We start from the raw sequence: 13,871 nt of genomic DNA, 5'->3' as shown, positions 1-13,871 counted from the left end.
AGCGCGATAGTGAATAGCGCGAGACTAGGTAGAGATAAGAGGACAGGACAGAGACCATGAGATTCATATAAGAACTGTGAGAAAGTTAGCGAGTAGGAAAAATTAGAGAGAAGTGGTATGCTGGACGTAACAAAGCATAGAAAGATAAGGTATGGAACGAGCTTTATCGATTTGAAGCTGTTCTTCGTTTGTGTCGAACTCTTTTGTCTTCAAATCACCTACGCAACGGGTTTCTTTTCGTTTTTTATTGTCCTTCGTTACTTCTTGCTTCAGCGTCCAGCAAAAATCTGCCATCATGTTGACATTCCACTTCCCTTGATATCGACTCTCCATTTCACTTATGTCTTGATGGAATCTTTCTCCCTGTTATTCACTGTACTCTCCAAGATTTCCAGGGAAGTAGTCAAGGTGAGAATGTAAAAAGTGCAACTTAACATTCATCAAGCAATCCAAATCTTCGTAATTTTCCAGCAGCTCTTGATCTAAAGCCTCGTAATTCTCACTTTTGTCATTTCCCAAAAAGTTTTGGGAAATATTTTTAAGACTTAGCCAAGCTACTCTCTCATTGTCGTTTATTTTTTCAACGAATTCACCGTTCTGAAATAAACTCTGAATTTGGGGTCCATCAAAAATTCCCTCTTTCAAATTAGTATCACTTATAGCGGGGAATTTATAGTTTTTTGAAGGTTACATTTTTTTCTGGTTTTACAATTAATGGAACGTCGGCATATTGGATTTTATTTTTAGTTTATATTTCAATGAGTAGTAATTTGGACACAATGATTGCTTGCGCCCATAACCAGGGCACCTCCACGTGGTGATGGTGGGCAACAGAACCGTCTGGTAGAGTCCATGGGATAACGGCGTGTATGCCGTCATGGCAGGCACAAGCGATAAATGCTTTACGATGCAGGGATTCGGAAACCCCGTATCGGCATCTGGGCATGTGTCTGGTTAATGTTTCACAACACTTTTTGGGAAATAATAAAAGTGAGAAATACGAGGCTTTAGTGAAAGAGCTGCTGGAAAATTACGAAGATTTGGATTGCTTGATGAATGTTAAGTTGCACTTTTTACATTCTCACCTTGACTACTTCCCTGGAAATCTTGGAGAGTACAGTGAATAACAGGGAGAAAGATTCCATCAAGACATAAGTGAAATGGAGAGTCGATATCAAGGGAAGTGGAATGTCAACATGATGGCAGATTTTTGTTGGACGCTGAAGAAAGAAGTTACGAAGGACAATAAAAAACGAAAAAGAAACTCGTTGCGTAGGTCATTTGAAGACAAAAGAGTTCGACACAAACGAAGAACAGCTGCAAATCGATAAAGCTCGTTTCTTACCTTATCTTTCTATGCTTTTTTGAACGATTTTTGGTAAATTTCTAACTGATTCACATTAACAGATTTTTTATTTGGATTTAGTGCATCACAATAGGTGAGAAATAAATTTAATCATGTTGAATCAATTTTTTTATTACTGTAAATACAATTTATAGCAAATTTTACGGATTTTTTTGCAATTTATTTATATTTTCAAGCTCCTACAGGTAAAATAAACTTCACATTTATACTCAGCGGATCGAATCTCATGTAAAACTTATATGATTTATATTTAGAAATTTTTTTTTGACCAAAACTGCAGTTTTTTCCATTTTGTACGGTTTTTTGCACTTTTCTCAAAATTTTGAGGGCGTTTCCGGGCCAAACGGACTTCAGATCCGGATTCAGCGCGTCTAAATACATAAAGGTAGGTGGGTCTGTTCAAATGTACAGACCACATTTTTTTTGTGGACCGGGGTAATTTTCCTCGATAACACTAAACAGTTTCCACACCGTTGACGGATGTATCATGCTTGCATTTAAAATTTGCAAGCAATACCAGTCTAATACAATCATAATTTCTCAGGAATCTTTTGTACCATGGTGGCACACATTTTTTAACAGTTTTATCACAGCATGTTTCGCCGATGATTTTTCGGCAGATGTCGAACCAAATGCAGCCTTCTTTTTTATACGACTCGATTCGTAACAATTGCAATAAATATGCATCTAGCTCGCCACTTTCCTGGCAAAAAATCACCCGGGCTTGAGCTAATCGCTCGTTGTTAGATAACATATGACTTAATTCCTGTTTGACTTTTAAAGCTGATCACAGAATAGTACGAAAGTAGTAGGATATCACATGAATGAAATGCATGGTGCATGCATTCGGGCATGCAAATAGGTGTACGTCAAGTTTAATACTTGATAAATAATGATAATCCTGATCGGAAAACAACTTTATGAGTAAAAAACAATGTCAATAATCGCTGAACGGTAATGAAACGACGTAGATTTTTACAATGTAAAGTGATGTGGAAACCAATTCCAACGACGGAGAAATAATAGGAACGAATAAAATTCACGTGATAAGTATGACTTGCAGCAAGTAAGAAATAAAAGTATCATTCACATGGGAAAACAAATGTTCTCGCCGTATATTTGTTATGTTGCTACTATACGAGGCAGGCCGGCTGTGTCAGAGCTCGTGGTGGAGCCCTCCCTTTAAATGCCGAGTGGGGATACTTGCGCGCGCACTTGCGTGAGTTCCAGCGAGTGAAAAGCCATTACTACGTCTCTCTTTCTCTCTCTGCAAGATACACTCGGCACCTTTTCTTACGTACTTTTCTGTGTTTCTGTGTGATTTTGATTCTTATTAAGTGCATTTTTTTACTGCTATATCTAGCCTAACCTAGCTTAGCCTTATTGTCGAACTGTTATTTCCTTCATCAGAAAATTGAATTTCCAAGTTCGGAACCATGGCCTGCGAATCTGAAGAGTTTCAGAAATCTGAAGAACTTCAGAATCATTCCTTTCTTTACCCCCCAAATAGCGGTATAAGTTTCGTTAGAGGACGCGAAGATTCACCCTCGCAAATAAATGATAAATTAATATAAATTTTAACCTTAACTTGCTAGATGTGTGTTCCCCACACATAAACCCTTGACTCTCAGCTAGCGAGGCGAGGCCTGGACACTTGAAAGTTAATTGTAAAAGACAAAGTTGTTAAAGACAGAAATAGAAAAAATGAAATATTCTAAGAAAGCTGCCGGCTTGCTAGTAGCGAAATGGCGGCCACGTCAATATTTTCATATATCTAATCAACACCTAATATAATATAAATGATATAATTTTCTCTGTTTCAGAAATATGTTTCCAATGTGTTTTACAACGCTGGATACGTTTGATACAGAATTTTCTGCAGATTCTGTGGAATGGTGTCCCATCGAACCGTTTACCGATGTGTTTGTATGCGGTACATATCAATTCTCCAATACTGAAGTTGGAGGTGATACGGAAAATACAAAGTGCCCGAACCGTCTTGGAAGGATTTATCTATTCCGTGTGAAAAATAGCGGAAAACTGAACTTGTTACAGCATTTGAATGTTCCAGCTGTGTTAGATATGAAGTGGATGCACGTAAAAATGAATCACAAAATACTACTCGGTGTTGCCAATGCATCGGGTTGCATACAAATCTATGAACTGTCGGATGTGAATAATATATCATTGAAATTATTCACAGAACAAAAAATCAACCCAGATCATGGTGAAATATTAGCATTATCTTTGGACTGGTCATCCGGAGTATTATGTAACAACGCGGATCAAGATGTGAAGGCTGTGGTCAGTGATTCGCATGGTTCTATTTCAATCTTCGAATTTCGTGGCGATAGTTTAGTGAACAAGTATTTGTGGAATGCTCATGGCTACGAAGCATGGATTGCAGCGTTCGATTATTGGAATACTAATATCATATACACTGGTAAGTTAATGAATAATGATCGTTTGAATGACCAGCAAGTAATATAGTGTGTTTAGATCGTTTGACCAGAGTTCTTCTCTAACTTCAATCGGGATGGGATGAGTGAATGAGAGGGTGAATAAATAAATAACACGATTTCGCGGGAAAGACAAGACGCTTGCTTCGGCATAAAAACCCTCGCGGTGCAGAGGGAAAAGCCGAAACAAGACAAGTGTTTATTAACTGCAAATCAGATCATCATAAAACAGGATAATACAGTCGCTGGAGCGTTCCTCGTCAACTAGATTGAATGATCATTCAATAATCTTAAGCCAACTTATCTAAGTCCCCATGAGAAACCGTGCTCCGCAACTTCCACGCACTCGTGGAAGCAGGGAATGGGGAGCGTCATGGTGGCCCAATGCCGCGTAAACAGCGGTCCCGACGTTTCGGAAACCAACGCTGAAGTGCAATGACGCTCGCCCGGGAGACGGGGACCTCCTGTCCAACCGGAGGGTGAACCGCGTCTTCCCCGACCGTGTTAAACGGATAAATCTTGAAACTACGCGAAACGAAATAATCGACGCGCGTGTCTAAGGAAAACCTAACACGTCCTACCTATTCGAGCGCTCGAGACTAACTAACTTGCGCTGCGCCCTCACCGGCCAAGCGAACGTACGTGACTGCCGATTCGAGTATCGGCCCACGAATTTCTGGCGTAGACAATAAGTACGTAATTTGAATTACTATAACGTTGAACTACTTGTCATGTGGAATAAGAAAGAAAGTCTACTGTTGTAACTCTTTAGTCACCTTATACGTGGTAAATAGGTACAACATACGAATATAACGAAACTAAAGTATTTGCTGTGATAAATTTACAAACTAACATAATAATAATAAAGTTGCGCGAACATAGTGCAAGTAAATAATTTAGGGTGAGCGAAGTGCTTTCACGCTTACCGCTCGCCTTTTACCCCGTAGGGTGAGTATAATTGTGATCGGTCTAAGTAAGGTCAGAAAAATAATATTCCAGTAGGAAGTACCTGACTTTCATCGAAAAAGCGGGCATCTCTGAAACTTTGTGTATAGCCAAATTGGGCGGCCAGGAAGTTATCCTGAAATTACCTACAAAAGTTAAGTCCGGGTTTGGTCGCTGAAAGTTATTTAAAATTGAAAAAGTGCCAAATTAGCGACTTTTTTTTCTGTAAGTTTTAGAGAAAAATATTTCCCAAAAAGTTGTGTGCCATGTTGTCTTCTATAAAATGAGTTCTTCACAAAAATTACGTAGCATAGGTACTTTAACCGTAAATCGCAAGTGAACAAAAGAATCTATTGTTTTCTTTATTGTAAGTAATTCGGTCAATGATTACTGCAATGTCCTGAAACTTGTTCGAAGCGTAGAACAATCTTTCCCCGAAAAATGCGATAATTGTTAGTAGCAATACAAGGAGAGTTCTACTTGTAGATTCCTGTTACTGACACTTACCGACATCCTCCTCAGACTCAAACCCTTCCCCGCGATGACGTCACAGTCTGCCGTACCGACTTGAGGTCAAAAACGTGCTACCTTATCGACAATTTTATCGGTCGTCAGTTAAAATCGCACGGCTTTACTGTCAATTCTTATCGATCAAGGGTCAAAATCGTGCTGCTTTACTTACAATCTTATCGACCGAAGGTTAAGGATTCTATGTTGTGCTCGCCTGCCAATGGTAGAGGGTGCAGCGCGGGGCGGGGGGGGGGGGGGGGGGGGGACTTTTCTACCGACCTGGATGTCGGTTACCGTCCCGCATTCTTTTTCCACGATAGGACTGCTGATGCGTAACATCAACCACCTCAAATTCTTTTCCAGCGATAGAACTGCTGTTGTGTAACATCAACTACCTCACATTCCTTTCCCACGTTACCAACTATGCGACATTACAAAATTAATGGTTCTGAGAATTGTTTTTTACCCACTCGGATGTCGATACGTTCTCATCGACGTGACATTCTTTCGTTGAAAATTCTTTTTCCATGATAGGACTGCTGATGTGTAACATCAACCATCTCATATTCTTTTCCCACGTTACTAACCACGCGACATTCCAAAATTAATGGTTTTGAGAATTGTTTCTCACTTACCCGGATGCCGGGTTGATATCAACCACCCCACAATCTTTTTCACGATATCAACCACGTGACATTTCAAAATTAATCCACTTACCCGGATGCCGGTTTGATATCAACCACGTAACATTTTTTTCCCCACCAAATTTCAAATTTATGTGGTGGGAGAACGTTATAAAAGTCAAAAGTGAAAACTTCAACGTCAGTCTGAAGCTGTTCTTCCTGCAAATGAAAAGTACTCTACAACAACAACGTGAAATCAAGAACATTGAAGAAACTTAACACCTACTGCAAATTAGAACTCAACTAAATCAACTCACAAAGATGTTGAGCAACCACGAATTAACAGTGACGATCATGGACTTCTCAAAACTGAACGAAATCGCGCGGCTGGAGACGTTTCTGCCGTTGAAAAAAGTTTCGGATCTTGAAGCCTACTTCGAATACAGAGTCAGCGGTGTTCGTCGGGTTAAAACGAAATTTGAAATTTTTTTTCAATATTAGACGGTCATTGACTGTCTTACGAGCTTCGCATCAAGAAGCGTAAGATTTCAAAATGTAAACACACTTACAGACATTCTTACAAGTTGTGTCTCGAAGAGGAAGAACACTTTCTATATTCACACATAAAACGAAATTTGGTGATAAAATCGTTCTGGATTTGGAGGACTCGTTCACGATTTTTCTACCAAATCAATTGACGAAAGCTCTTCAAGAAGATGAAGATATATTTCAGAAGATGGTGATAGCAAGTAACGACACTTGGTTGAGTCTACGCTATCTGGTAGGCCATATAATCAACTCGAATTTGGTTATGTGTAATCTAAGTATCACATACACATATTTTATACCATTTAATAGTACGACATTCGATATTATATAAAAAATATCAAAAATTATATGTATTTGCCACTGGGCGCTGAGCCATCCTGTCCACCTGTAACCCAACAAATTTTTGCAATAGTAATTCGAATCGAGTTTTACAATCTAAGAAAGTGCTATTCTGAACACCAATGAGCAAAGACGGAGATTTGCCGATTTGCTCATCGTTTAGTCGGGTCTGTCTTTCTTCGTGAATGTAAATTATTTGGATGTTCGGTAAATCCAGATCCAGAAATAGAGGTTCCGGGATTGTGGGTAAAGAATATTCACGCCGCATCTCAGGAACCATGGTCTGAAAAGAAATTCGGAGTTATTTGATTTCATTTAGTGAAATTTGAAAGTTGAATACTCCCAATCATAAGTGACATTAAAACTAGAAGAAAAAAATCAGAAGGAGCTAAACCGTATTGGATACATATGGCAAACAAATCTCACTCGAGGGTTTTAAAACTAGTAGGAAATATTTTTACTACAGTGATTTGGGTAACTGTCTAACGAAAAATAGATTTTCGAAATGTTGATGGTAACAATAGTAGGATTGAAGTACTTACCGGTTACATTCTAAGAGAATTGAAGCACAATAACGTAGCTCAACTCGACTCACAATGATCAGGTCCAGGATCCACAGTCTTATATAGTGTGTTGATGTTTTGCAAACGAAAAAATGCGATATCGCAGGGTGGTCCCCGTGTTCGCCGAATGTAATTACCTCGATTCATGTAATTGTTCTAGTGCGTACTGTTCCACGCACACGGACGGCTTCGCGCGCACACACAAACATATGTACAGCTGCCTTATCAAAAGGACGCTCATCACTTCAAATGATCATTCAGTATCAATTTGTCAAGCATACATGAGGAAAAAGCTAAAGATGGAATCCACAAAGTGTTTGAGATTGATCGATATTATGGAATCGCCGTACAAAATCTTGGGCAAATCATCATCATCAACAGAAGATATTCGAAAATGGACAAAAGTCGGAAGTCAAAATATTCGGCTTCTCAACAAAATTTTGCGAAAGGCTTCAACGATTGGAGAAAAGACAAGAATTATCACAACGATCGGACTCTTGAAAGCGCGCGCGGAAAAATTCAAACGTCTTCAGAAAACGGGCGGAGGTACGCGGAAAGGAATAAGAAGCGATCGAGTTCACTGGGAAGATTTGGAATCAGCTTTTGAGGAGAGAATTCGAACTGGATCCATCGTCAATTTGACACATAAAAATGTGGAGAGATTTCTATAAGACGCAAAGGTACTTGCTGTGACAAGACTAAAAAACGCTTTAAAGAAAGCGAGGAGCTTGAAAGCCAATGTTATCCTGGCTTGTAAATTTGAAGTTCGAAAAGATGATCACACGGTGGAAGAGATCAAATTTTTTAATACAAGAAATGAAATCATCTTCCAGACAACGAATATTAACGAATGGTTCATCGAAAACGAGACAGGGTGTTTGTTGAAAACGGTGGAAGATCTCCAGGAAAAGGATTCAGGCTGGTCGTTACTTGAAATTATAAATCTTGCCGTCAACATTAACCCTTTCGGTACGGACGCATTCTACGTCGCGCCGTCCCCGCTGACCGAGCAGTCGCGGCAGGCGTCCGTACTTGCGGAACAACTGCAAGCGCCCGTCAGACGCACAATACCACGCCATCTTACGCAGAGCGAGTGCAGTCGCTCGTAAAAAAATGCTTAAAAAATTATAACATAATGTTGGGTTACCATGGTCACCGTTCGTACATAATGAGCGTCAAATGTTGGGTTACCATGGTCACCGCTCGTACAGAGCTAGCGTCAGGCGTTGGGTGACTATAGTCACCGCTCGGACAGAGCGAGCGTCGGGCGTTGGGTGACTACAGTCACCGATCGGGCCGAAAGGGTTAACAAGTATACACCACTACGAGGTGGTCTGTATACCCACACCTCGTTACCTAAACATATCAGTGATAAGGAGGCTGTGGTAAATATCAGAAACAACGACTCCTACTACTTTATTTGGTCGGTCACCGCAGCTTTGTTTCCGGCCGACAACAACAATCCCAACGCGACCAGCTCGTACCCGCATTTCAGTTCAGTGCTACGGTTTGATGGTATAAAGTTTCTTATGTCTCTAGACAAAAACACCGTTTCAAAATTTGAGAAACTTAACGGACTTTCCACCAACGTTTATGGTATAGATCAAGGTGATCGGAGAAAAAGTGAAATAGTACCGATTCACCTGAGTCAAAATGAGTCTGATAAACCTGTAATTCATCTTTTAGCCATGGAAACTGAAATCACTGACGATGACGATGATGTTGATATGGAAAATTATGAAAACAATAGAATCTTTCATTTTACTTGTATTCGAAATCTGTTTCGATTAACAAGTTCTCAAATTTCTAACCGTAATGGTCGTATTTGCTTGTGTGATAAATGTTTGACTGACTTTCAATCTGAAACATTTTTACAGAGCATCAAGTTTATCGCATGAGTTTGAATGAGACCAAAGTTGAATTACCCACATAGGAGGAAAAGATTCTGAAATTCAAAAATTTTTAAGCTCAAAGTAACTGTTCCGTTCTGCATTTACGCGGATCTTGAACCTACTCATATTCAAGTGTCAGAAAATAGAACAATTCACCAGACCATGTTTCTTATAGCGTTGCATATTACCTCCATTGCACCTTTGACGATTCTATTTCAACGTTCAAAATTAACCGTGGAGAGACTTGCATCCAATAGTTTGTGAATGAGTTGGAGAAATTGGCACATTCGTGACAAGCATATTTTACAACTGTTGTACCCCTAGAACCACTCAATTGCAATCAGCTTAACGAATTTGATTTATCAACGGTATGTCACATTTGCGAAAAACCGTTCACGCTCGAAGACATCAAACATCGTGATCACTGTCATTTCACTGGAAAGTATCGTCGTGCTGCTCGCCGAGACTGTAATATAAATTATAAGAACTCACATACTATCTCGGTGATATTCCATAATCAGTCAGGTTACGATTCGCATTTTCTGAATAAAGCATTGGCCACATTTTTTATTAACCAGAAAAGGTGTTTTCCCGTATGAGTACATGGATGGTTGGGAGAAGCTCGAGGACGTCAAGTCGCCGACTAAAGCGAGATTTTATTCAAAATTGAACAACCAAGATATTTCGGATGAAGATGACGAGCACGCATGCAAAGTTTGGCACGCTTTCAAGATTAAAACGTTAGGAGAGTACTCAGACTTATATTTGCAAACTGACGTTTTTCTATTGGCAGACTTTTTTGAAAACTTTCGGCAGAGTTGTTGGGCAACGTACAATCTGGACCCTTTACATTATTACACAGCGCCCGGTCTTTCATTTGAAGCGATGCTGAAATGTACTGGTGTTAAACTCGAGCTTCTCACCGATGTTGATGTGGTTATGTTTATTGAAAAAGGTATTCGAGGTGGCGTGTCCGAATGCTCTAATTGATATGCGAAGGCTAATAATAGATACATGGGAGAAGCTTTCAATTCAGACCTAGAAGAGTCGTATTTCATATACTTCGATGTGAAAAATTTATACGGTGCTGCTATGAGCTTTACTCTACCATGCAGTTCCTTTGAATGGATGCCAGATTTCGAACAATTTGATGTTTTCTCCATCTTGGACGAAGCGGAGTTTGGCTATGTATTAGAGGTGGATTTGGAATATCCTGAGGAACTGCATGAAATGCACAAGGATATGCCACTGTGTCCGCAGCCCTGCATACTTCCGATTTCAAATAGCAAGCAGCCGACATTCACGACCACATTACTTACCAAGCAAAACTATGTTATTCATTACCGCGTTTTGTAACAGCGTTTAGAGCTAGGTTTAAAATTAGTTAAAATCCACAGAGTTCTTAAATTTAGGCAGACCCCGTGGCTTAAAAAGTACATGGATTTGAATACCGATTTGAGAAAAAAATCGAGCAACGAATTCGAAAAAAACTTTTATAAATTAACGAATAATGCAGTTTTCGGTAAGAACATGGAAAATGTTAGAAAGTACAGAGATGTCAGATTGATCACAAAATGGCATGGTAGATATGGTGCTAGAGCTACTATTGCCAAACCGAGTTTCCACAATTGCACCATTTTTGGTAAACTTATGATAATAGTTCAATCGCGTAAAACTAAAGTCAAACTCAACAAACCATTATATGCAGGCTTCTCCATTCTAGATCTTTCGAAAAACTTCATTCACGATTTCCGCTACAATTATGTTAAAAAGAAATTTGGACATCAGGCATAATTAATGTATACTGACACGGACAGTTTGATATATCACTTTACCGTCCCTGACATGTACGACTGCATCATACAGGACTTGAATAAATTTGACGACTCCAACTATCCGCCTGATAATGTCTACGGAATGCCGTTGGTTAACAAAAAAGTCCTCGGTGTGATGAAAGATGAGTGTAACGGGAAAATAATAGCAGAATTTATAGGATCGAGAGCGAAATTGTATTCATTTAGAGTGTTAGGGGAGGAAAAAAGATAAAAATCGGGCCAAGGGTGTTGAAGAATCGCTATTAAAAACAATAACTTTTGATGATTACTTAATGTGCGCTTTTCAACATCAAAATTTGGTCAAAGTCAAAAGCATCAGCTCTGTACCATAGACTAGAAGAAGATAGCACTGAGCTGGAACGACGATAAGCGGTATTTCCAAACACGACCGATACGCTTCCGTGGGGCTACAAGACCTGCAGATAAACTGAATCTTATAGCAGTTACGGTGTGAAATAGAATTGTATGTATATATGTATGTACATGTAGGCTGTGAAACAAGGACAGATGCTTGAAAAAAATTTCGTGTCCTTATTCAATATTACATATCAGATTAATTTATCCAATTGTTGTGCGCATCCACAAAACCACTTAACGTATAATTTATTTACACGCTTCTTGAGCACCTTCTCCACGAGATAGATATCCGGTTGTTCAATTTTAAGGAGCTCCTGTTGGTAGAAACCACCAGCGATGGGTTGATCTTGATAGTCTTTGAGCTTGTACGTCACAGGATGAGTATTTTCCACTTGGCTTATTGTGAATATCTCCGTTGTCCAATTGGTAGTGTAACCTTTTTCAAAGATGTTTTCGAATTTGCTGGTTGGAACTTTGTCACCAGTTTAAACTTTGCCAGTTTGGTACCTTTCGTTCGAAACCCTCCGTATGTCTGACGTATTACCAACCTTCCGTTCTCAACGGTGACATCAGTTGGTTTTATTCTTATAGTTCGGTATTTAGCGTTGTTGTCAACCGATACCAAATCAGATAAGATATCGAGCCACTTATAGCTTCTTTGCATACTGAACAGTTTCCACATTTGACTTTTGAGCGTGCAATTGAAGCGTTCGCAGATCGAAGCCTTCAAGTTACTGTACGTAGAGTAAAGTTTAGTTCTGTAGCGTGACATAAGGGTTTCAAATTTTGAGTTGCGAAATTCCGTTTCTCTATCCACGTGTAATTTTTTTGGTATACGTTCTTGCGTTAGCACAAATTCCATCGCCTTTGTAACATCATCCCCGGACTTACTATTTATCGGTACAGCCCACGCGTACTTTGAAAAAATATCAATGACTGTGAGCATATACTTGAAGCCTTTGTTTTGTCCAGCGTAAGAAGTCGTATCAACAAGATCTGCATGCCAGGTCTCGTCGATGCCGCGCACGTCTACGCGGCGACGCGGGTAATTCCGACGCGCCGGCTCATGCAGTTCCGTCACCAGCACTAGCTTTTTCTCGTTCATATACTATCGCTCTTAGTCTGGTGTCCAATTTGGAATTGATTTCAGCGTTTCGAATCGACAGGTCTCTGCCTGTTTAAAGTCTGTGTAAAAGGTATCCAAGGCTTTCTCCGATGTGATCTCTAAAGCTTTGATCATTTGATCGAGGTAGTTGATTAGTTTTTGCGGCACGTTGAATTTTCGACGTGAGATTTTTAAAGTCATAGCATTGGTTTGCTCTACGAAATCGGAGACGTTGCACAGTCTTTTATTCTGTATATCGTAATTCCTGTCCGCTGTTATTTGAAATCCGATACCCAGAGGACCGCGAATGCTTGTACCCGTGTTTTTATCCAGATGCCGTCCAAACACCGCGACGCTCATCTCGGAAATGAATGCTAAAGCGATGGGAGCTGCTTAATAAATGATTCCTGCGTCGCGTAGTTCTTCGATAATGGAGATTATTTTGTTATTGTGACTCGGATTTCCTGCTGCCTGAGATGCCAGGAGTAAACGAAGACGCTCCACGAACTCGTTTGGATCATCCCAGAAAACGTATTCCGTTTCAACACCTTGTCGAGTGATAATAGCTTGCGAAAGTAGACCTTTACCCTTTCGCCGAGGTGATGGGGAATAATCCATCAATTCGGCATTGACATTTATGAATTTCTAACTGTTATCGTTCCGAACAGCCCCATATGATGAGTAATACTTTTTATGCGCGTTCGTTGCGAGGATTATGTTTTTGAAATTTTTCCCGATCTTCGGCGTTCCCATAAGACCCGTCAGGCTTCTTTTTGAACAAAAGTTCCAGCACACCCTTTGTTTTCGGGTAAAGCGTATCGCCAATACAGATGTAGTCACTCTCGAGAGATATCAACGAATCACCAATCATAAGTCCGTTTGAGAGGTTGCGTACACCGTACACGTTGTCCAATTCACCTTTCGTCTTCGCATCTCTCATCAGTGCAAAATAGTCATCCTCGATTTTCTCGACCGGTGTTTCTACGATTGTTTCATCTCCTGCCGAAGCAAAGGAATCGTCCATTTCCGAGACAGTTTCATTTTTCGTTTCATTTTTCATCTGCTTCATTTCTTCTTTAATTTCTTCCACCTTTTGTTTTACAGGTTTAGTATCTTTTGTACGATTCTCCAGTTCTTGAAACGGAGTCACTACTGGTTTGAAAACGTCTCTCAATTTCTGAACCGTAGATTCCTTGCCCGATATGAGCAATCTGTGTTTTCGACGGATCGCAGCACTTGCTTGAGCGATTTGATGTAGGACATCTTTTTCCTTGGAAATTTCAGAGGTCTGCATGTTGACGCAACTGAGTCTGCAATGCTACTGCGTC

At 39.9% G+C, this 13,871-nt stretch overlaps 1 protein-coding gene across 2 annotated transcripts in view; it reads left to right on the top strand.

Annotated features, from left to right (window-relative positions):
• The window catches only part of LOC124300724 (diphthine methyltransferase), a 69,104-nt gene that overhangs the window by 26,331 nt on the left and 28,902 nt on the right, over positions 1–13,871 (top strand). For both annotated transcript variants that reach the window (XR_006907305.1, XM_046755055.1), the window contains exon 2: positions 3,190–3,809. Coding sequence is in view for 1 of the 2 variants with exons in the window: in XM_046755055.1 (XP_046611011.1) it covers positions 3,194–3,809 (616 nt within the window). In the remaining variant the exon portion in view is untranslated. The remainder of the gene's footprint in view (positions 1–3,189; positions 3,810–13,871) is intronic.

This window comes from Neodiprion virginianus, chromosome 3, assembly GCF_021901495.1.
Source record: "Neodiprion virginianus isolate iyNeoVirg1 chromosome 3, iyNeoVirg1.1, whole genome shotgun sequence".
In the NCBI taxonomy this organism is placed as follows: domain Eukaryota; kingdom Metazoa; phylum Arthropoda; class Insecta; order Hymenoptera; family Diprionidae; genus Neodiprion; species Neodiprion virginianus.
The sequence above is the reverse complement of the archived record's forward strand: the minus strand, read 5'-3'. Positions and strand labels throughout refer to the sequence as shown.